A 23,978-nucleotide genomic window follows, 5' to 3' on the forward strand; every position below is an offset into this window, starting at 1 on the left:
AATGGTTTAGTCAGAAAAATGACTGACCTCCTCTAATGTTTATCATGACTAGCTTTGCATGTGGTTTTTTTTTCTTCTTGCCTTAAGTGAACTTCCATAATAAGTAATTATTTAAGAAAATGATCTTTAAATGAATAAACGATTTTAATAGTGTTGAGTTGTCACCCTAAATGTAGCACAAAGCACACAGTACAGAAGCTGCATTGATAGATAACAAGGAGACTATGAGAGCAAGTTAAAAAAACAAAACAATAACAAGACAACTGTTATTAAATGATAAAACGATAAAAACACTATAATTGGCATGATTAAATTAAACAGGCGCCGGACCAGTGAGGATGAAAGTGTCTCTTTCTCTGTACGAGCTGCCAGTGGAGAGCCCCGGGTCGGTTTGATGTGATCAAACTCTCTGGTCCTGGTTTGGATTCTAGCAGCAGTGCCCTCGACATATTTCAGGCTTTTGATAAATGACAGAGGAAGACTAGAGAAGAATAGAAATCCAAACAGTTCAGTCTGGCGCAAACCTGCAAGAAACAGCAAAGTCTGTGAACACTTCAGTCGCGCTGGCTTCAGATTAACAATTTAGCGACATGTCATTGTCAACGGTGAAGCTCATTCTTTCTTTCTTTTTCCGCTCCTCCGCCAGGCCTCCAGTCCCTGGGCGGATGAAAGTGTGACGTGGCGACAAAATCCAGGGGAGGGCTATGTGCTGGACGACTACCCCGGCGAGGAGTTTCATGCCCTGGCCACAGCCCAGCTGCCGGGCTCCCTCCTCCTGCAGCAGAGAATCGCTCTGCTGGAGCTGCTGGAGGCCAACTGGGCCACCGGGTAACACGCACACACACGCACACGCACACACACACACACGCACACACACACACACGCGCACACGCACAGTCATTTTGTGTCCGGTGCATCTTGTCCCATTTCTGTTTTGTTTGGGGAACCTAACAGCCACAGATGATGGCTCTGTTAATGGATTTGGGATTATTTAGGGTCACGTAGTAATTCCCATTACTTGCTCCGTGGCCATTAAGTGATTACTGAAGTAAAGTAGGGACATTGTTCAACGGTTCAAAACCATTTTCTCCCTAAAAGAAAAGTGGTGACACACAAGCCTTTTGTTTGGGTTGAACATCGCCAGATAATCGGATTAATAATCTGGATTTAGTTGCTTTTAGTGTCGTCCCGTCTCATGACTTCTCGTTATAGATGTGTGCGAGGAGGAGACGGCGGTTCGGTTTAGGAGGTCAACCAAGCTTACAAACTCACACCGGTGAGCGGTGCACTCTACTAGTACGTCCTGCCAGTGTCTTCTTTATATCACATTTGGATGAATAATTAAAAGATCGCGGCATCGTTTCTACACGTCGGAGCTCATTTATTATTCATGCTTTACTGCCAACCATTTTGTAACGCACACAAGTTTCAGCTTCATACTGTGACCTATTAAATAAGAGCATTAAGAACATGTACAAAATCTACAATCAAATAAATATTAAAATCAAAATTCCAAGAACTATATAAGTAAAAAAAAAATAAAAAAAAGTAGTAATAAAAATGAAAAAAAAAGAAGTCATAAAATGAATATACATTTACACCACGCCAGTCAGGAGTTTGGACACGTTTACTTTTCTTCAATTTAGCTTTTTTTTTTAATTTTTTTTTATTGTAGAACAAAACTGAAGACACCAAAACTGTGAAATAACACCTATGTAAGAAAAAAAGTGTAAACAAAGCAAAATGTGCATCATATTTTAGATTTCTCATAGAAAACATCGTTTGCCTCGATGACAGCTAGAATCACTATTTTCAGTATTTTAACCAGCCTCATGAGATCGTCATCTGAAACGGTTTTCACTTACAGCCTTGTCAAAAGCTAAATGGTGGAATTCCTTGTTTTTCTTTTGAACTCAAATCTATTTCACAGCTTTCACTTTTAAACTCATATCATTACACATCATTACAGGACCGAGTCATTCATGGTATTCAAAGTCCAGGCTATTCAAACCTACCATAATTTTTTTTTATATCAGTCTTTATAGCCTGGGAAGCAATATTGTGTGTTGTGGAATTATTTTATTTTCACATGTATCGCACCATAAAATGTTGTCAGTAGAGATATCTTTCTATAGTTGTGTAGAGGGGATTGTCTACAATCCGGCAATATCTCAACCATGTTTGTTGGACACTACATGACTCAGCAATTTTAAAACACATGAAATGCCATTGTTTTATTCAGTTAAGTCTTTCACATCTTCAACCCAACTTTTGTATCATTGCTACGCAACATAAAACATGTTATTTATTTGTATTTATTTATTTTATGGGCACTTTATTTGAAATTGAAAGAACAAGAGGGGGGAGAGAGCAGGTGAATGACATGCAGGTGGTCCGGACCCAAAACAGGGACTCATGATATGTGTGCTAATAACTCGGCTGTCGGTTTGGCACCCAAATACATTATTTCATTATTTTTCATACAACGCGGGATGTAATATCAGCTCTCTGTTGGAGGTGAGGCAGAAGGGATTTCAAAACCAGATTAGTCGTGCAGACAAACAACGAGTATCATCAGAAAATGCGAGTTCTGCTGTTCATTTTGAAACGTTGTTAAGCTGCCATCTATTTCACTGATGAGAAGTTTTCCTGATCATTTAGCACGTGCAGCGCTGCTGACTGATGAATATTCTGCAGAGGAATGTAGGTCAGACATTTCTGCCACTGTGTTGAGTCGTCACGAGTGACATCGAGCTCGCCGACCTACAGACGAAGAGCTCTGCGATAATCAGATCTCTGACGTTCGGATGTGAACGAAGCGGTCGCTGTGTGGTATTCTGCTACTTCCCGCCTGAAAACTAATCCATCCGTAACCTTTCCCATCCTTCCAGACACTGCTACTCGCAGTACCTCACAGCCCAGGTTATCGACGACGACGGGCGACCAATCAGAAGCACCAGGTCCTCCTTCTACCTCTTCTTGTGTCGTCTGGAATGGGTGCCGGCGTATCGCCCGCTGAAGGGAGAGCAGCAGGAGAGGAAGTACCTCCGTCCGAGCTCGGTCTACCTGACGTCTCCTGAGGTCACCGGCCTGCTGGGGACTCACGTGGACTACGTGGACGTTGACTCCAGCGAGTTCAGCAGAGCTCTCGGTAAAAATGCGTCTCCAGTGGTGGACGTCTCTGTCGTCATCGGTGACGTGATCCAACAGCTCGGGCTCTCAACTTTTTGTCTCCTCTTTCAGGGATGAGAGAAATGATCTCGGTGGAAGTTCTGATCGACTACCTGAAGAAGTGGTGTGTCGAACCGCAAGCAGACGACGAGGAGCAGAGACCACCTGAAGACGAGCCAGAAGGGACATCTTTCACCTCCACAGTTCAGCACATCCACAACGTCTACACCTACCTGCATAAGAACTGTCCCCAGAGCAGCCTGAAGGAGCTGTTCCAGCACACACCCGCTGTGTTCGTAGAGTATAAAAGGTACGTCGTCAGCTGCGTCGGCGTGCTTTTTCAGGTAAATGTCAAAAATCAAAACTCCCGAGACTAAAAAGTGAAACTTTGCTTCCCCAGGCATGATAACAACTGGTGTTCAGGCCGCTTCTACCACCTGAAGGAGGTGTGCTGGAGGGACTCCACGAAAATGTTCCTGCGCTACAAACAGCTGACTCACCGACCGGACAGCCCCGTCCAGGAGCCCAAAGTCCTGGCTCCTTTCTACTATCCGCTGGACGGCATGGAAGACTTCTTCAGGAGAGTAAGCTGCTCCGTGAAGGCCAATCAGCACAGAAGCCTTTTTGACGTCACTCGCTCGTCATCACAGAACAGATAAACTTAACGAATAAATCCACACTGGCTCAGTCACCTACACGAGAGATGCACATCACCCTGTTGGTGTTGTGTTTGCTGAGCCCTTTCCCCCTTAGTTACTGTTGTTAAGGGTTCCTGATGTTGCTCCTTTGGTCCTCAATGACCCGTAAACTAAAGCAGCTGTAGTTAAGCTAACGTTAACTCTGTGATTCGGAGAAAGAGGACTGGAGTTGGGTCAGTGAATTGTCATTTAATTATACATTTAATAAAACAGACATAGACAGTATGTTGTCATTCACCTGTTATTCTATTCGGATATCGAGACGATGAATTATAAACACGGTATTTTACTATAAAGACACTGCACTGTGTCTAACATTTTAATTTAAACGGTTCAGTGTCCTGAAACGCTTTGCTGTCCTTTTCTCTCTCTGCTCTGCCCAACCGGTCGAGGCAGATGGCCGCCCACCTCTGAGCCTGGTTCTGTCGTTTTCTCCTTCCTGTTAAAGGGGAGTTTATTTTCCTCCCAGACGCTCGTGTGAATCGTTGAATTGTTTTGTGTAATGCTGTAAAGTTCTGTTGTGAAGACTTTACTATGTTAAGTGCCCTAAAATAACTGTTGTGATCTGGTGCTGGATATATAAATTAAATTAAATTGAATTGAATTCATTAATTGAAACACTACTATTGGAAAAGAATTTGAAAACCAATATATATAATAGATTGAAATGTCTAAAACACACTAATAATGCATCTGTGATGATCTTATTTATAGCTGCTGAACGTGGATCCAAGTCCCAACATGAAGCAGTATGTGGATTTGTTGGAGCTGATCTGTTCATCATCTCCGATTCCAACTGCTGAAGTGCTGCAGGACGTGTCCGTACTTTATGCCACACTTGGTGAGGACATTTAGATTACCAGTCTTTGCATACTTCACTCTGTACGTGTCTGAAGCTCATCGTGTCTCTGTTCAACAACTGGGAAGTCTCCCCTTGATTTGTTACATCCTCCCTCTAGTTTTCTGTATTCTCAATTTAATCTAAAATAATGTAATATCTATTTCAACAGCTCAAAAGTGTAAGCTTCCGATGTCTGGAGATCAGGACAACTTCCTGCAGTCCAACCTTAATTCCGCTTACTGCTCCACTTTGAAAGGTGAGTGATGAGCCCTTCAGTACCTCTTTAATCTGTGTGTCTCACAAACCTTTTGCCAGCCCGACTACATGCTGCGAAATATTCCCTGCAACCTCGTATCATCTACGACCTGTCAGCACGTTTTAAAATCAACCGGGGAGAATCTGCTGCTGCTGCCTGGAAATCCTTTACACTGGAGACTGAATGAAGCCAGACAGCCAACTGTACTGAGTTCACAGCAGTATACATGTCATCAGGGACCAAAGACAAGGGAGAAAAAAACCTATTTTCATAGAGGTTAAACAACCATGTACATCCTGGTTTGTAATGCTGCCCTCTGCCCTAAAAGTGGCATTAAGTTGGCAAAAGGCTCTGAAGAGTGGACTGACCTCCACCTCCTGGGGAGAGTTGAAGAGGAGGTGTGAGGGGAACACATGATGTAAAGATAATATGTGAGGTGAAAGACACAGATTCAGGCCAGTTTTGGGAAGTTATTACTGGTTTGGTCACTAACACGATCACCAGTGGCAACAGAGGCTGTGATCCACGGCTCATTGAATCATCGTAGGTGCTTTAAAAACCTCCGTGCCCGACTACTGCAATTTGGGTCTTTATTGAACACGCAGACATACTATATACTTTAGATTCAGTGGGACTTACACTTCCGGAGGATGTTCGTGTCTATGACATCACACTGTATACACATTTAAGTCAAAATGGGGCTAAAGTGTCAAAAAGCAATTTGGTGATGACTCCTTAAAACTGGTTAATAAGGAGCTCAAACCAAGATATATAAAACTGGTGAACAAATTACTTAATGGCAGCACTAAATTCCCTAAATATAAATACCCTCAAACATGTTTCTGGCCTTTATGTAACGGCATTTTCTTGTTCCCTTTTGTTTGTTTTTTGTTTGTTTTTTTAACAATAACAACACTTTTAGCAGTTGAGACCATACAACATTATGATTTTAAGAATCAGGAGTAGTCGCACAGACACGGTGAGAAAGAAAGACGCATGCTGAGTGTATTGAAGTCATTCTGTGTATCTGTGTCTCTGCTCTGTGGTCAGGTATGGTGTCTGATAAGAGGGTCTTCCCCACCAAGGATAACTGCTGGGTGAGTCTGGCACGTAAACCCATGATCGCTGACAGCAAAGAGCTGGAGAAGATCTTTAAACCTCACCAGCAGGCGTGTCTGCTCAACCTGCCGGCAGCAGAGAAGAAGAGCACTCCTAGGGGCAAGACGGGGAACTTCGGTACGCCGCTGCCGCTTTGTTTTCTTAGTTGTCCGTGTTAGATTTTGAAAGAAAAAAAAAAAAGACAATTATTACTGCTGTCGTGCGATTGCTTTGCCAGGTCATACAGTCGCTCCCGTACCTGCCTTCAAAGAGGAGGACAGGCTGTTGTTCCTGGAGATCTGTGGTATCCGGCAGCTTTCCCAGTGCGTCAAGTACGAGCCTCAGACGGAGAACCTGCGGCCGTGTCCGTCCATGCAGGCCCTGGTGCGCTCCGTCGTCCCCTACATCCAGAGGTTCCTGTACCACCAACACGACGAGCTGGGAGAACTCTACGCTGAGCTGACCGACAGCAACATCGCAGAGAAAATCAAGCACCTTTCCTTCGGACAGGTCAGAGGATCAATGTGAAGGAATTTGCAACCCCGGGTTGGTTTAAAGATGAAGTAGGGTCATACGCATTCAAAGCCTTGTTGAGGAAGAATCTCCGACCGTGATCGCTCACACCGTCAACATTCAACATCCAGCCGCGTTCAACAGCAGAAACTTCCTCTCAGCTTCATTCTCTGCCTGAGCTGCTTCTCTCCACAGCAACAGATTTAATGACGTGAACATTTGCACTCATCCTGTCATTTACTTTGCACTTTGTGTCTAATTAGTACCTGATTTAATGAGGCAGGAGCTCATCAAGCAGTCAGCTTCTCAGACTTCTGTCCACGAGCGTTCTGTGACTAAAGAAAAGAGAATCGGTGCGGTGCATTGGTGGATTCATCTGAGATCAGCAAGCTCAGAAAACAAAATCCTTGTAGCAGCCCGACTGTTAAATTCTAGTTCAAACCACAGACTGTATATAAAAGTGGACGTAACTCCCAGTTCTGAAAAAGCAGTCCGATGAGGAAGTGGCTTAAACTGCAGTACCACCCAGTGCCATTTTGTTAACCAAAGTCGCTCCTTCTTAATAGCTTCCTGGAGGTCCATCTGAATATTAATCCGTCATTAATTTGAAAATAAGCTTCAAAAAGACCTGTTTTAGGGGCTGTATCTGTTTGATTGACAGGCCTGTGGTGCAGTCAGGCTACGGCAATCGGTGGGCGGGACGTAGTATCGGCGGGTTTCCAATAAAGATCGAGTCAGATCCACCGCTCGCTCCCCCTCAGCTCGTCCAAATATGGTCGCTTCCTGCTCCGAACTAGCACGATGGCGCCGGCCCAAATCTGAGCTGAAGGCACACACGCCTTAGTATAAGAAAAAGCTAAAGTGATCATGAAGTTCGCACTCCGGGAGTCTTAACACCTGAAGGCAGGAACAAAGTAGAAACACAAAGGAAACAAACGTGGTCTGATTGTCGACAGGTGGGGAAGCTGTACATTCGCTACCAGCTGGACGTCTCTGACAGTGAGGACGCTGTGATCGAGCTGCAGGACGTCATCTGTCTGCTGAAGGACCAGAAGGAGTTCTACATCCAGAAAGATCACCTCGCAGCCAAGCTGGACATCTGCAGGTCTGTGCAGGACCTTCAATTAGCCAAGAAGACTTCAAACATTCACAAACTGTCAAAGTCCTGTTGGAGCAGTCGAGAGTTAAAACCGGAGCTCCAAAGCACATACGGTCCTCTCAGTGTAGGACATTTAAAAAAAAAATTTAAAAAAAAACCTGCCTCCACAGTCTAAAAAAATTGGAGGGTTTCAAAAATGTTGGGGACACTTTAAAAAAAAAAAAAAACAGCACCCTAATTAGTGAAATGAGCCCAGAATGGAAAGCATATATTAATCACCAACAGGAGTAAATAAAAAGAAAAGAAAAGTGCGTAGCAAATTCCCTCTTAGTGTTCCTGTGGACAGTTTCCTTGTGGAGCTGTGGGGAGATGTAATGACGCGATTTGTTGACGTCAGACTATGGAGGTCTGTTTCACGCAGTTTGTCTGATCTTCGGACTGAGCTGTTTCAGTGTTCACACATGTTTATTCTTTTAAGACAAACTGTAAATATTATGATGCTGTCCCAAAGAAATGAGGAGACCCTGTTTCCATTCGGCCACATCAATCCGGACATATGCGACCCGGCCGTGATCGTACCGCTTGTGTCCACATTCGTTGAGCAGAGGAAACACGCGTGTCCCGAGGACACATTTAAAAACTGCCTACTCAGCTGATGTCCTCTGAATATCAATAAAAATAAACACAGCTCCTTGTTCCCGTGTTGGTATCTGACCCGGTCCTCCGGTGTGTTTCCACCACGTTACAGCAGGTTCGTTAGTTGGGTTTTTTTTGGGTTTTTTTCCTCCATCGAGTCGTTCACCTGATCTGATCTCTGCCGGCTCTTCTTTTATTTTTATTTAATGTCCTGTGTGGTTCTGCTGATCAGCTGAACTGTAGCCGACTGACAGCAGGAGAAACTTACTGAAGACTTGTTATGAAGCAGCTGATTAGTGGATTAAAACACACGACGCACTCCTCTTCAATTCAATTCAATTCAATTCAATTTTATTTATATAGCGCCAAATCACAACACATTAAAGTCCTTACAGCAAGACTTTACAATATTATAGAGAAACCCAACAATTCAACAATTCCCACATAAGCTAGGAGGGGAAAAAAAACAACTCCTCTTTAAGGGAGAAAAACCTCCAACAGAGGGAAGAAAAACTCCCTCTTAACAGGAAGAAACCTCCGACAGAACCAGGCTCAGAGGTGGAGAACATCTGCCTCGACCGGTTGGGGTGAGAGGAGAGCAGAGAGAGAAAAGGACAGCATAGAGATAGAAGAGAAGAACTGTTGGTGGAGACGACAAGCGCAGGACAGAGACATGCAGCTCCATGCATCTCTTCTCATCGTGTTTGTCTTGTAGTTTATCTCCTGTCAGTTCTGTCTCACATCAGACCCACAGCTGTGGGAGGCCCCGCCCCCTTTGATCCACTCACTGAAACAATGAATTACTCTGACCTGAGTCATCGGGTTTCTGACATTCAGGTTCCTGCTCTTGTGCTCATTTACGTCTATATTTTCGTGACGTAGCCGACGTGTTCATTTGCATACAGAGCGGTGGAAGTGAGATCTGATCTCCAAGTCGTCACCCGGGACGCATGTTGATGTTGATGCCGGGTGGAAACACTCGGCCCAAAGCTGGCCACTCGTGATCCGATCTCTCCAGGAGGGATTCGTCTGGACTGATGTAGAAAAATGGAAACAGGGTCATTGTGATTATGTGATTGGCCGTTTGTCTTTCACGTTACTTGTAATACCTTGTAATCCTGTTTGTGTGTGTTTTCCAGGGAGCTGGCGAAACTGTTCTGCACAGAGAACAGCCACAGGAAAGAGCTGATGCATTTCCTGAGTGGCCTGATAACCTCGCTGGATGTGAGTGATATATGATCCCTTCACGCTTTGACCACTAATCTATACCCTGTGAAAAGTTCCTGCTCGCTCGCGGTCTTTCATCCAGTCACTCTTTATCTTTTTGATCTCGCACGCACGCGCACACACACACACACACACACACACACACACACACACACACACACCGCTGCCACCACCGAGCTGACCGTAGCTACAACTAATGGCTGTTTCCCCGGAGGGAGTCGCGTTTACATTACACGGCAACTTCTCCCCGGCGCCGTGCAGCGTCAGGCCTCAGCTGTGATCCAGACAAACATCCTCTCCTGGTTTTTTCTTTGTGCCGCAGCAGAACCAGAGCAGCGTTATGTAATCAATGTGAAACTCAGACCCATGTTTGACTTAAGTTCCATTTTACAAAGTCAATGAAATGCGTGAGTGTTTGATGAAAAAGGTTTTGTCAGACGGACGCGCGAGGCCGACCTGCCTCCCGACTTATTACATCCACTTTAACTTTTTGATTATTCCACGGAAGAAATCAGTCACTGGCACGTTAATTAGGTCGTCAGCATTTTAATGAGAACGTCTTAGCGAGAGAATCTGACAGGAGGATCTATTCAGCACCAGTCTTATGATGTGAATTATGTGATTATTGTGAATGAGGACGTGTCGAGTGGATCCGTCCCGTGTGTTACTACTCGGTGTTTGTAGTGTGGAAACAGCCGGCGACACGAACCTCACAGTTCTTCCAGTGTGAACAAAACAATGAAATCCAGCTCGACTGTTAAAGCGTGAAGAAAAACTTTGATGCGTAACCAATGTAATATCCTCCACTGAGATTAGATCTCAGCTCTGTCTCCTCAGTCATTAACACTAAGCTGCAATAAATGCATGTGCAGGACCCGAGAGGCCTGAAGAGACTCCTGATGAAAGAGGACATCGGAGAGCTGCCCAGTGATGAGGAGCAGTGGGAGGTCCCAGAGCCTCCCAAACCAGAGATCACCCTGGACCGAGGTACGCAAGACACACTTCTGCTGGCTTATGTTTCTGTGTTTCTGTGATTAAGATCACTTAATGATTGTTGTTTCCTTCTTGTGGTCAAATCCGATGCGTCTGATCTGTCGTCAGGATTTTCTAAATTGCCATTTGTGGCCTCAGTGAGCGCTACGATACAAAAACCACAGACTGCGTATAAAAGTGGGACGTAGCTTCCGGCTCTGAAAAATGTGGCCGACGCGGAGGTGCCTTCAACTGCAATACCACCAAGGGCCACTAGAGGTCGGCTCCAAAACGCCTCCGGCAAAGCAAAGACGAGTAAAAACATGATCGGTAACCACAGCAATCAGACAAGCTGACAGAGATGAGCTTGTACCGACGTTTATCGTATCGATGCCCATTTAACTGAAGAATTAGGGGAGATAACCTGAAAGAAGAATTCAAATCTACAAAAATATCTCATAAACCCATATTTAATTGAAAATAGACTAAAGACAACATATCATGTGTTGAAACGGAGATATTTTATTGTTTTTTTATTGTATATGCTCATTTTGAATTTGATGCCAGCAACACATCTCCAAAAAAAAGAAACACGTGGTAGAACATTTTATAATTAATTAGATTAATTGGCAACAGATCAGTTGACATGTTTGGGTATCAAAAGAGCATTTCAGAGAGCAATAGTCTCTCAGCAGTGAAGATTGGGAGAGTTTCACCATTCAGCGAAAGACTGCGTGGGACGATAATATATTATCGTAAATTAGAGAGTCATTAGATCCCTCATTTTCAAAAAAGCTGACCAGCAGCTCTAAAATGTTTATTAAAAGGTACGCTAATCTGTTTGTCGTCAGACAATAAGCAGTCATTGACCTCGATCTGAGGGGGAATTTTGGAGAGGTTGTTGTTATTAGTGTTTACAGCCCTCCAAACGTTGGCAGGATTTGAACATGAGCTAGATACTAAATCCAGAAAGTTCTTTCTGCTTTTTTCTCACTGTGAATGTGCGTGTTTCTTCGTTTTTCTAAAAGCCGTCCAGTGGGAGCGATCTCCATCTTTGTCTCGTGAGGGGCCAAGTTTTGTTTCTGTCCATGAACAGGCCTGATCCTTTGTGAACCAGGGGTGTCATCTATTTTTTTACTTCATACTTTTGAAAGGGTGCATGTTTATTTATGACTGTGAGGAAGGTCTTTGTGGAGACTTCCAGAACTGGCTCCATATCTGGCGTTATACGGTAAATGTCGCTGTGGTAGAGATCGTTGAGGAAAAGTTCATTCACATTTTTGAAATAACGATTAACAACAATCTGGGATTGTGATCTCTTTAAGCAAGTGTTCCTAATTCCTAAAACAGGCCACCGGGCAGTGATCACTAATCCCAAGATCAACTACTCCAGCAGAAACCATTTTATTACTCCCACTGGATAATATTAAGTAAATCCGTGTTGAATTGTGAGGGTTTTTGAGATTGGGTCTGGTAGGCTGAGTAATAAGCTGCAACAAATTGAGGCTGCAACAGATCTCTTTAAAATGATCGGAGGCGTTGGAGAGCCTGTCAATGTTAAAGTCACTCATGATAATTACTTCTCTATTTACGTATGTAGAGAGAATATTTGCCAGCTCGTTTATGGAGCAGCTGAGGGAGGTCTTTATATACCAACTACAACAACGTGATCATCTGATGCAATAAACTCAAAACAATTTGGTACAGAAACAGCACGTAGCAAGGAGACAGAAAAACAGGAGTTTATAGAAATGCAGCCCCTTCCCTGCAGCTCCTGTCAAGTCTGAATAAAGTGTCATCATTTATTGCCACATCAGAGTCACTCAAACTGAGAAAACAGGATATCTGGCTCTGCCTGGGAAACCAATATCTTTCCATCATCTAATTTCTGCCCCTGGAGCAAACTACTAATGTTGAAATGGCAAACCTTCCCTGGATTTGAGAAGGTATGGTGCACTTAAACTAAACATTTCACAGCTCCCGGCAGCAGGAGGAAGACTCTGCTGTTTCTGAGATCCTGTCCAGATAGGCGTCTGACAGACAGGCAGACAGTCACCACAGTGACTGCAAGAGTTGATAGGACAGTCTTGACCAGCAGGGAATGGTGGAAGAGGTGAGGTGAACCTTTGGTTATCAAGCGCGAACCAACAGTGACGTCACTCGTTGGTTTGTGAGCGGCCGTGATGAAGCCTCGAGTTTGAATTTTGACCGGTGTCATCTTTCTAGTTCGGATCGGTCCGGAGCAGGAAGCGACTTGATCTGATTGGAAACCTGACGATACTACGTCCCGCCCACCGATTGCCGTAACCTGACTGCACCACAGGCCTGTCAATCAAACAGACACGCCCACAAAAACACAGCTTTTTGAGTCTTCATTTCTAATTAATCAGGTGGACCGCCAGAAAACAAATAAGAAGGAACTCGTGAAGGAATTTTCTTGACTGGGAATTTTGGGGGCGTGTCTGTTTGATTGATGGGCGTGGGGTGCTGTCAGGTTACAGCTATTGGTGGGCGGGACATAGTACCGTCTGTTTCCCAATCAGAGCGAGTCAGATCTGCAAGATGGCGCCGGCTTCATAACGGCAGTTCACAAACCAATAAGTGACGTCACTGTTGCTTACCGCTCTAGCCAGCCTCAAGTGGCCATTCGAGGAACTGCAATTTATTGGCACCTCAGCTGCTGGATCACGTATATAAGAACCAATCCTGTCGACTTGTGGGGTGGAGCTTTAAAAGGAGCAGAAGAGGGTGGAGATAGAGGCGAGCACTGAGTTGCATCGAGGCTCCTTTAAACCATTTGAAGATTTTATTTCTTTGAAAACTTCTTAGTATGAAATGTTTATGAACATAGACGAGTTTTTGAATCAATGAACCGGGAGAAGGACTTAAAAGTGTGGAATGTTTGGAAAATATCCAGAAAACAAAGCATGTGCAGCTCAGTGTTGATGTGTGAGAGCGTCTCGGTTTGAAGCAGAACATCATCTGGAACACGAGATGAATTCTAACAGCTCACTGCTGCTTCCATCTGCACTTCCTCCAATTCTCTCCGTGACACTTGCCCTGATTTCCATTATCATTTCATAAAATTCAAAGTGGGTTTTTTCTCTCAGTCGTAGCCTCGCACAAACACTCGCCCTCCACACACACACACACACACACACACACACACACACAGAGAGAAAGATAACTGGTGTGCTTCTAACATATGCTTATTCGGGTTTGTTCACTTTTGTGTGTGGTGACATAAAAGAGCAGCTGTTGCCAGGGCTCAAAGAGCGAGAGGAGCAGATTCCTCACTGCAGCAGAGAACACACACACACACACACACACACACACACACACACACACACACACACACATCTACAAGGATTAATATGATCAAAGACTTCTTCATTACAAAATCTGTTTTCATGGCATGACGGCCTTGAAACAGGCTCACGCTGGGTGTTTTACAGCTTTTATCCAATCTCTTCCCTCTTCTTCTCTGGTTTTTAACTCTTTAACTCGTCCTCCAGTGCTATCAAGGAGCTTCTCCTCCATCAGCTCCCCAGAGGAGCCCTCCCGCCCTGCACAAGAGGACGGGGAACAGACGCTGGCTTGCTGGCCTCCTCGAGCATCGATACTGAACACAGGAAGCAGTCGAGCAGGTACTTAATGCAGCCGCTGAGATTAGAGGAAGGATCGGTCGTGTTGGCATTATAAAAGCTTCATGTTTTAATTTCTTGTGTTTGCCAACAGGTCAGGCAGCCAGTACCGTGGTGGAAGCCGTCATGAAGATGTGGCCTCCTCCTGCCGGACCCAAAGACCGAGACCCAGAGAAGGACGCCGCAACCAGAGGAAGCAGCCACGAGGGAAACCAGCCAATCAGGAGCGGCGCCAGCAGACCTGCGGACCTTCAGAGAGTCCCGAGCCACCCGGGGCAACCAAACACTGCTGCTGCGACCACCAGCGCTCCACGGCCTCCAGGTTACACATTAAACACACGTCCGTCTTCTGCAGCTCGGTGTTTGTACTAGTTTAGAGCCAAGCGTTGTCGAGCGTTTTGTGCCCTTTAAGCTCATTGGGTTTTTTTTTGGTCCATAAACACAAAGCATTGTTTCCAACCACAGCAGCCATTAGTGTTCAGTTAAAAAGCTGTGATATACACACTGGACACGACCTGCCAAGCAAGCAGATGACAAAGTTAGTAACTAAATCTTGAATAAAGTTGAACTGCTAGCAGCCAAAATGCCAGATATTTCCATCAAGAGAGATAAAACAGAACTTCTATTCAGGTGGCAAACACATTCTGCTCAATGTGTACGTTTGATAAGGTGTTGGCAATAGTGTGAAAAATATGGCCATTTCCTGTTTTCTGCTTATTCTGTTCTGCGGCTTTAACGCGCATGGAAAGTTGTTTTAGAAATTGGAACAGTTAATTTCCTCAGCTCATGATGCAGAAGTAGTCAATGAGAACACGGAACAAGCAAGTTCTTCTTTAGTAGCACGAGCTGCTCATTCAAAGAGCTTAAAAGATGCTCTGAGAGGAGATAAAAGAGACGTTTAACCACCATGTACAACCGATATTGACAGTAATAACATTTAATGTTAATGAACACATAATGCAGCTCCATGCTACTGAAACTACCGTTTATATTTGTGAGCAGGTCACATTCAGAGTTGGTTTTTTTCTGCTCCCATGTAGAATTTGAACATTTATTTAAGCGCCCATGCGAGTTTGAAAAATACACAATAGTTCCTGCTGTCATTCTTCACAATCTGTAACGGTCCAGCACGTCCTGTCGGCGCTAAACTCGTCCATGTGGTGTTGTCTGTCCCGCACAGAGCGCAGTCAACAGAGTGAGACCACCGAGTCTGACCGAGCTGAGGCCGGAGGGGAAAGTCTCGCAGATCCCAGACCAGCACCGAGTCCTCCGTCTGCACCGCCTGCCGACGCGGCCGGCGACCAGCCCGCTCCCAACAGCCTGTAGGCTTCTTCTTCCACTTTCCAAATCACCGGACATATCGACAGAGAAATCTAATGTTGCTTTGCTCAACACCTTCTCCTTGTCCCTCCCTGTCCCGACCGATTGTCTCTTTGTCTCTCTTATCAGCGCTGGTCCTGAGCCCGTGGTGATTTCCACAACTTTCCAGGGGACCGCAGCCGCTGAGACTCAGCGTCCTCCTCTGAACATGGACCTCCCTCTCTGGAACAAAGCTCAGCCTCCACAGGCCACGCTGGAGGACATGGAGCTCACCTGCCAGAGACCCACCACCGTCAGTACATTCACTGCGAGCGTTGGCGTCCCGGCGGGCTCCGTGTTGTCAGTCTTTTCTTTCATTTCTTTCGTTTCTTTTGCAGGTGGTGTTATCTGACGACTTGATGGACGTGGCGGCCATCGGCGAATGGGGCGAGCAGCTGGTCAACTCCTTCCTGTGTCACTGGAGGGACAGCGGCGACCCCAGACGACCCGCGAGCGTCCTGTGGTGCAACCAGAGCGGAGAGACCGGCCAGCCCTACGACTTCAAACTCACGTTCGGGCCGGCGGGAGCTCCGGGGGTCGTGTACGTGGAGGTGAAGTCCACCATGAAGAAAGAGAAGTCGTTCATCCACCTCTCTGCCAACGAGCTGGACTTCGCACTGAAGGAGAAGGAGCGCTACCACATCTACCGAGTGTACAGCGCGGGAGACGCTCACAACGTCCACCTGTGTCGCATCAGGAACCTGGCGCAGCATCTCCACACCAAAGACTTGGCCCTCTATCTGTTCGTATAAATCTGGTTGGAGTCTGTGGGGAGATTTGCACAATGGCGGCCCGAACCAGCTGCCCGGAAGCAATTTTGTATGCCTTTTAAAATTCCTCATTAAATGCACTAAGTTTCAGTCTTTTTAAATGTGCCCATAATACTGTTTGTGTTTTGTTTATTATTTTGCCTGCTTGTGAGCAAAAATGTTGTTCATTCTTTTATTGTTGACAGACTAGTGCACTATTTTCTATGTGGTCAGTGGCCATGTTTAAATGTTTTAACCCTTTTTTATTCCCCTACCTCACCTTCACTAAGCATTCCTTTCAAATAAAAAACCTTTTTCTTCCAGCATAAGAAGTTTCTGTCCCTTATTTAACCTTTCAGACGGTTTTAGCACATCTTTAGTAATGAGGGTCTGCGTCGCTTTAACCCGGCTGACAGATGAAGTGATTATTGCTCAGGGTTAAAGTTAAATCAGGTGGAAGCGCAGCTGACTGGACAGGTCCCTCACTTCTGGTAATCACACTGTCGCAGTGAACAGAATGGACTTTGTTCAAGCATACATAACATCTATATGATGCTCACAGAGCTCCTTCACTCACCTACAACCACTTAACAGGTTGTTGTTGTTTTTTTAAATGAGAAACCACCTGACATTCTGCTCAGTTTGAGCCTGAACCACAGAAAGCTGCACAATCTTCCCTCGTGAATGTGTAAGCGATGCAGAAAGACAACCAAGCGTTATGAAATAATTCTCAGTGCCTGTCTTCATAATATTGTGTGACACAAACCTGAAACTCCCGTTTAAAGGCTCCACGGTGGTCCCCGTCTCCGTCTCCGGTAGCCAAACTCCTGTGTACTTGTTGTTGGATGGCGATGTTTCCAAATCGGGACACTTATTACCCGCGTGATGAGAGTTGGTGAAGAGATCAGAAACAGCAACTCTCTCTTTTCATGTTGTGATGCAACCTCCCGGTAACCAGAGGGCTGTTTTCTACAAAGGATCAGTCACGGGAAACACGTCAGTGACACGCAAAGTGTTCCAGATGAACCAATAGCGGGGCGGTTCTGATCACAGCGGGGGGTTATAACGTGTAAAAGCTGCATAATATCATTCCTGCACGGAGCTCACGAACTAGGTTATTTGTTTAAAATGCACTGCAGGATCCTACGATGCATTTTAATAGGACGAGTGAATACAATGTCCTGAAAGAGAAAAAGAAGCGACAGCATCAGGCAGGCTGAGGTCAGTGTGAAGATTGTTCCGGTGTGTTGTCAGAGACAGAAAGTGTTCCTGGGCCTCGACTACCAGGTGATGCTTGTTTTCACAAACAAGCACTCTGATACTAGAGGTGGGACTCTTCTAGCACTGCATAGCTGCCTCCTCTGTGCCGGACTCACGGTGCATTCATGTGAAGCTTGTAACTTCAACCTTCAGTTCATCTTTTTTGTGATGATAATAATGGGAGACTGACTGTCGCAGATCTGCCGTTAATTCCTTCATATTTTAACAGCAAACCAATAAACCAGTCGACACAGTTGGTAAGTTAAGTTGTGCACCAGTTGTGTCCCCCAATGGTGAGAAGATAACAATCCCCCCCCCACACACACACACACACACATACAGTAGAAAATGTGTTAGATATATTCTCTGGTTATGAAAATTGGCAACTGTTCTGTCTCATGTCATTCCCTATTTATTTTCAATTTATTTTTTATTTATTTATAAATAATAACATACTCTTTGTGACTCTTTCAAATCTGTTTAAATGTATATTTACCTTGTAAATGTATTTATTTATAATGTATTTATAAAGGGGAAACATATGAAAGAACAGTAATCCAACTACATCAAGTGCCAACGTAGCTTCTATTTAAATGATAGTCTCATTGATATTAATTCAGTCAACACAAAAAAAAATAACACACAAAACCGGGGGTCGCTTCATTTTATCATACGGGTGCTGGTTGGTTTCTGCATCTCGGCTTAAAATGAAGCTGACATTTAAGGTCTGTCATGTGCGCTGGACTTGATGAGTAATCGGAGGTAGCGAGGGCCGAACAATACAAATTTGGTCCTTTGGTCCCAAACAGGTTATAAATCCAGTTAGACATAAGAAGTGTCATTTCAAAAGCTTTAGCCTGAAACAGTTCTCCACTGATTCCTCTCCAACATTTGTGGACTCACCATGGACCGCCAGCAAACAAGAACAGGAGTCAAAACTGATGCAGCAGAACCACAAATTGTCTTCTACCTTTGTGCCTACATTGCCCACAATGCAATTCAACCACTGCTCACTCAGTCTCAGACTCTGGTGTGTTCTGCAGCAAACGTGGCCCCGTGCGGCCCTTAAGTAAAGACCAGGAGAGGGCTACTCTTCTTCTTTCTAACATAACACCCCCATCTTTTAAAGGTTCACGCTTTCAGGCCCAACTAATGCTGACTCAGGTGACGTCACCTGAGGATATTAAGATACTTTACATGGCTGCTAGTGGAGACAATAAAGGCATAAAACAACCGTTCACAGAGAGCGACAGAAACCATCACTGGTTCACAAAGTTTAAAACTTATTTTCAACATGGTGCTTTCATCATTAAAAACACATCAAGCAGGCTCAACATTAAAAAAAATAAATAAATAAAAATAAAAAAAAATAAAACGGTTTGCGTGTCCTTTTTTCTTCGCGTACTTGAACGAAATATTAATATTTCCGACAACCCCTGAAGGCAGCATAGTCTGTACGGAGACAGGGAGCAGCGGCGGCTCCCGGCGGAGCAGCGCTGCGATTGGCCTGCGCTTCGAGGAGGGGGAGGGGCTTTCTCTCCTCTCTCCTCTCTCCTCTCCTGCTTCTCCGCTCCTCTTCCTCCCCATCACAGAGGACAGAGCGATGCGGAGACAATAGGACGCAGAGCAGTGCGGGAGGCTGCGGGATGCTCGGCGCCACATCCACCGACACACGGCACCACCCAGGACACCGACACCAGGCGTTTCTCCCGGCTCACCTGGCCTTAGTATGCGCTCACGTCTCCCCGTGTGTTCACCAGCAGCCCGGGCTGACAGGGCGGACTTCACAGCCCCCATATGGGAACCGACTGAAGGGTGAGTGTTACCGACAGATACCCGGATGGACCCCTCGGTCTTGTCCTCACCTGCACCCTGAGCAGCCCGCAGCGCACTCGTCCACTCGTCCAGCGGCCGCTGTGACAGCGGGGTCGTAACACCCCGGGAGGTGTGCAGACTGAAACGGGCCCGTTCTGTACAGCAGCGCTGAAAACACTGCTGTGATTGGTCCTGAACGCCGTGTGTGTGTAAATGATCCCGTTTATCTGCAGCAAACAACAACACCATCACTTCACATCGTTTACGTTATCATGGTGTGTGGCGGAATATGTTACTGATCAACCTCCTGCACCCCCCCCCTCTCCCCTACCCCATTATGCATCCTATATTTTACGAGGGGGGGCATTCAAGTATCTGCAGCAGCCAATGTGTGTGTGTGTGTGTGTGTGTGTGTGTGTGTGTGTGTGTGTGTGTGTGTGTGTGTGTGTGTGTGTTTCCTTGTCCTGCGAGCTTTGTGTCACTGAAGTGACAGTGGGTTGTTGTTTTTTTTTGTCCCCTGCGAGTCGCTGCGTCCCGTGGACACGCTGCTGCAGGTGGTGTCCAACATGCCGCAGCCCGCTGAAGCCGAGGGAGACGGGAGAACAACACACCGTAATGTTTACATCCCGACGGGGCCGAGACCACCTGCCGGTGTCTCCGCCGGCCGGGCCACAGTACGCCATGTCTGTCGCTTCCTTACCAAAAAAAAAAATTTAAAAAAAAAAAATGAAGGGAAAAAACAAAAAAACAGGTTGTAACGAAGTGCGTGCACCAAACATCCCGTCAATGAAACTTACTGAGTTATTATTCTGCAGAAGTCGCGCGGAAGTCAATCACGCTGCAGTTGAAGTGTTCATCTATTGCTTTCTGTGGTCTGAGACACTGTGGGAGGTTGTCTGGTTCGTGTGTGTGTGTGTGTGTGTGTGTGTGTGTGTTGAGCCTGAGACACAGCTGATCAAAGTGGGTTTAAGATACTCCATGTAAAAGCACACACACACACACACACACACACACACACACACACACACACACACACACACAGGAGATACACTCCAGCATTGATGAGTCACAGATCACAATGTAGGTCACATCGACGGTCCGGTGCTCAACCAACACTCGGCGCTTCGCTGGCAGCGCCGGCAACTTTGGTTTGATTTATTCTCATTACATCAAAATACTGCTGTTGAGGATTTTTTTTTTTTTTTTTTTTAATGATGTAACATGGTTACTGTTAGGAAGGGTTGGGAGATATGGTTGCTGGGGAAGCGTGTCTGAAAGTAAAGTGGCAAATAAATTCAAATCACTTGGAAAGGAAGTTAGAAGGAGAAGTTCTATTTATTTGTAATAAAACATGCAGTTTTAGAACATTTCAAGACAAATTCACATGAAATGGGCCGCGACGAAAAACCATCCGCACCTTAATCTGGACCTGAATATGTCTCTAAGACAAAATACCCGTCTGAAATTCATAGAAGAGCCCCTGACTCGGCTCCAGTTGTTCCATCCATAGTTAATCCTTCACCAGAGTAAATCTTGACACTAAAGATAACCTGCCAGCGAGCGGTTCTCATGGGTTCTATGAGATGTAATCCTGTCAGCCTTCTTACTCTCAAAAATCAAATACATGTTTTATTAAAAAAAAGTTGGACTCCGAAGGTTGTTTGTGAAAATGTGTCCAAGTCGAAGCGGATGTGGAGATGATGCAGTTTAATCTGTAATTCTACTGTTAACGATGCTCCGTCGTTACGGCAACTCTCACAAAATAACCCCCAGACGATGTCGTCGTGATGTCATCAGGGTTATCCTTAAAATCTTATCTTAGAAATATGCTGCTTGTTCACGTTGCTACGTTAAGTTTCAGTGTTTGATCAGCTTGGGAGCAGAAGTCTGCTTGACGTGACCACTTCGGCATCTTTCAGCTCTACGTCGGATAAACTGAGTCTTTCAGGGAAATGTGTCTCGTTACAACTCTGACGTGAAGGCTGGTTACAGATGGGAAACCTTTAATTACAGTAACTCTGACATGGTATGAGCGCTGAAGAGCTGGATGTTTACCATGCTGGGGAGTTGCATTATGGGAAATGTAGAGTTTTCTGTGTCCCAAGAAAGAAAGAAAGAAATGTGGATGTCTCCACCTCTGCAACGCCTCTTTTGTTGTGTCTCTAAACGGCGTCTTTTTAAAGGACTGCGTCAGTAGGTAAACGAGTAAAGTCAGAATTTAGGACTGGGGACTTATTTTGTGATAAGGAATGAGATTTTAGGCCTTGAATAATTTGTTATTAAGGTCAGAGGTTAAAGGTCAGTCAGAAGGAGGACGGTTGAATTTTACCTCAGAGCTTTAGACTAATCTGTAAATGAGGTCAGAATCTGTTACAGCGGGAGAGTTGTTGTTATGTTGGCCAGAGGTGCAGAGACAGACACACACACACACACACACACACACACACGCACACGCACACACACACACACACACTGACTGGTGCTCTGCTACTCAACGGCCCTTGTCATTATGTGCTGCTCTCGCTCTCCTTCCTCCTTCATTATTTCCTCTCCTATACAGCCCTCCTTATCAGTGTGGGTCTGTCTCTCTCTCTCTCTCTCTCTCTCTCTCACACACACACACACACACACACACACACACACACACACACACACACACACACACACACACACACATTTTGATAATGTGTGTGTGTGCAGCTCGGCCACTTCCTTCAGTCATGCCAGCTTTTTTGTAAACAGAAGACAAATCATGCTGCGTTGCTGCAGCTTCACATGGGAAACAGGAGTGTGTGTGTGTGTGTGTGTGTGTGTGTGTGTGTGTGTGTGTGCGTGTGTGCGCGTGCGTGTGTGCGTGTGTGTGCGTGTGCATGTGCGTAGTGTGTGTGTGTGTGTGTGTGTGCGTGCGTGCGTGTGCGTGTGTGTGTGCGTGTGTGCGTGTGCGTGTGTGTGTGTGTGTGTGTATGCGTGTGTGTGTGCGTGCAGCTCGTGTATCTGAAAAAGGTCGTCGAAAAAAGGATGAAGACGGCGTTGCTTTAATTGTTGGACGGCAGTATGGCTGCCTCGGCGGGGGCGGACGAGGCTGTGATCATCGCCTCGGCTCGCTGAATGTTGCTCGGCCGCTCAGCTCGGCCCGCTGGTTGCATAAGCAGTCTGGGATTTAGGCGGCTGTGGACCCCGTCGCTGCTCTGGTTCCACAGTTTTAAACCTGGTGTCAGTGTTGGGAGAAAAGGAGGAGGAAGAGGAGGTGGAAGGGGGAGGGGGGTGAGGAGGAGGAGGAGGGTTAGATCTGTGATCAGTTGAAAGGAACATTGTGTATTGTGTGTCTGTTTCCAGGATGCTGCATTTTAAAGGCTGTGGGAGGAAACAGGCCGGAGGAGGAGAGGAAGACTGGTGGTTTACAGTCTCAAATAAATCAATATTACAAACATTTTTACACCCTTTATTTTTTTTATTATGAGTTAATCCAGTGATTCATCTTTGTATTAATCAGCATTTTGTTTTAAAAAAAAAAAAAAAAAGACTCCAGAATTACTCTTTTCACAACAACCTGATGTGGAAAACGCGTCTGACTTTTTGTGCTTGATGAATAATTTGAAAAATTTTTCAATTATCAAAACAGTTGATGATGAATTTTGTCAGCTTCATTAGTCAGCCACTTGCTTCACCACTAATGATTACAAATGAAGCTGTCAAAAAGAGTTTGCCTCCACTCGGCTGTTTATCTTTTGATACGGAGGGTAATCTGCTGCATTATTCATTCGTCATTGTTCTTTGTCTTTGGGCCACTGGGGAGCAACAGAACTCCAGCCAAACTGGGAGGACACCAAAACAAAAGTACAAATGAAAATAATCCCTTTTATTTTCATAAACTGTATATAAAAATGGACGTAGCATCTGGCTCTGAAATATGAGGGCGCTGCAGAAGTGCAATACCACCGAGTGCCACTAGAGGTCGGCTCCAAAGACTCCCATTCAACTTCTGTCATGAAATACAAAAGTCAATCATTTTTTTCCATAAGTTATCATGGTCACTTCTCCGTATGAGGTTTCTGGCGGTCCATCCCGTCATTAATTAGAAATTAAGCCTCAAAAAGTTGTGTTGTTGGGGGCGTGTCTGTTTGATTGACAGGCCTGTGGTGCAGTCAGGTTACGGCTATTGGTGGGCGGGACGTAGTATCGCCGGGTTTCCAATCAGATCAGTCAGATCCAGGGCTCGCTCGCCCCCCCCTCCCTCCAGCTCGTCCAAATATGGTCGCTTCCTGCTCCAAACTGCTCCGAACTAGAAAGATGGCGACGGCCAAAGTCTGAACTCGAGGCTTCATTCTGGCGGTTCACAAATCGATGGGTGACGTCACTGTTGGTTGCCGCTTGGCTGCACCTTTAATAAGGATGAGCTGCAGAGTAGATGCATAGTTTTGTTCATCCCATTTTTTATCCAATCAGATTGGAGCCCTGCCAAGATGCCGTCCAGTCATTGGCTCGGCAGTTGTTTCTTTCAAGGGGGTCAAATGTTTGTGAAATGCAGCGAGTTCTGCATTGAGTTACTTCTATTGTTAACACTGAGCGCACGCACACACACACACACACACACACACACACACACACACACACACACACACACACACACACACACACAC

The 23,978-nt window shown here is 45.4% G+C and overlaps 2 protein-coding genes across 3 annotated transcripts in view; both read left to right on the forward strand.

Annotated features, from left to right (window-relative positions):
• The window catches only part of LOC138202306 (uncharacterized), a 46,964-nt gene extending 30,375 nt beyond the window's left edge, over positions 1-16,589 (forward strand). For both annotated transcript variants that reach the window (XM_069156215.1, XM_069156214.1), the window contains exons 33-48: positions 647-828; positions 2,892-3,151; positions 3,244-3,481; positions 3,572-3,755; positions 4,584-4,710; positions 4,880-4,966; positions 6,017-6,202; positions 6,303-6,574; positions 7,534-7,682; positions 9,452-9,536; positions 10,412-10,526; positions 14,027-14,158; positions 14,250-14,477; positions 15,336-15,477; positions 15,605-15,767; positions 15,853-16,589. In XM_069156215.1, the coding sequence (XP_069012316.1) occupies positions 647-828; positions 2,892-3,151; positions 3,244-3,481; positions 3,572-3,755; positions 4,584-4,710; positions 4,880-4,966; positions 6,017-6,202; positions 6,303-6,574; positions 7,534-7,682; positions 9,452-9,536; positions 10,412-10,526; positions 14,027-14,158; positions 14,250-14,477; positions 15,336-15,477; positions 15,605-15,767; positions 15,853-16,266 (2,964 nt within the window). In that variant the 3' untranslated portion in view covers positions 16,267-16,589. The remainder of the gene's footprint in view (positions 1-646; positions 829-2,891; positions 3,152-3,243; positions 3,482-3,571; positions 3,756-4,583; positions 4,711-4,879; positions 4,967-6,016; positions 6,203-6,302; positions 6,575-7,533; positions 7,683-9,451; positions 9,537-10,411; positions 10,527-14,026; positions 14,159-14,249; positions 14,478-15,335; positions 15,478-15,604; positions 15,768-15,852) is intronic.
• A 2,494-nt stretch (positions 16,590-19,083) lies between these two features.
• Positions 19,084-23,978, forward strand: part of bsk146 (brain specific kinase 146) — a 15,055-nt gene continuing 10,160 nt past the window's right edge. The window contains exon 1 of the mRNA XM_069156216.1: positions 19,084-19,338. The gene's annotated coding sequence lies outside the window, so the exon portion shown is untranslated. The remainder of the gene's footprint in view (positions 19,339-23,978) is intronic.

The sequence above is a fragment of the Embiotoca jacksoni genome, unplaced genomic scaffold (assembly GCF_022577435.1).
Source record: "Embiotoca jacksoni isolate LCO1_2020_lvr unplaced genomic scaffold, fEmbJac1.0.p SCAF_20, whole genome shotgun sequence".
NCBI lineage: Eukaryota > Metazoa > Chordata > Actinopteri > Embiotocidae > Embiotoca > Embiotoca jacksoni.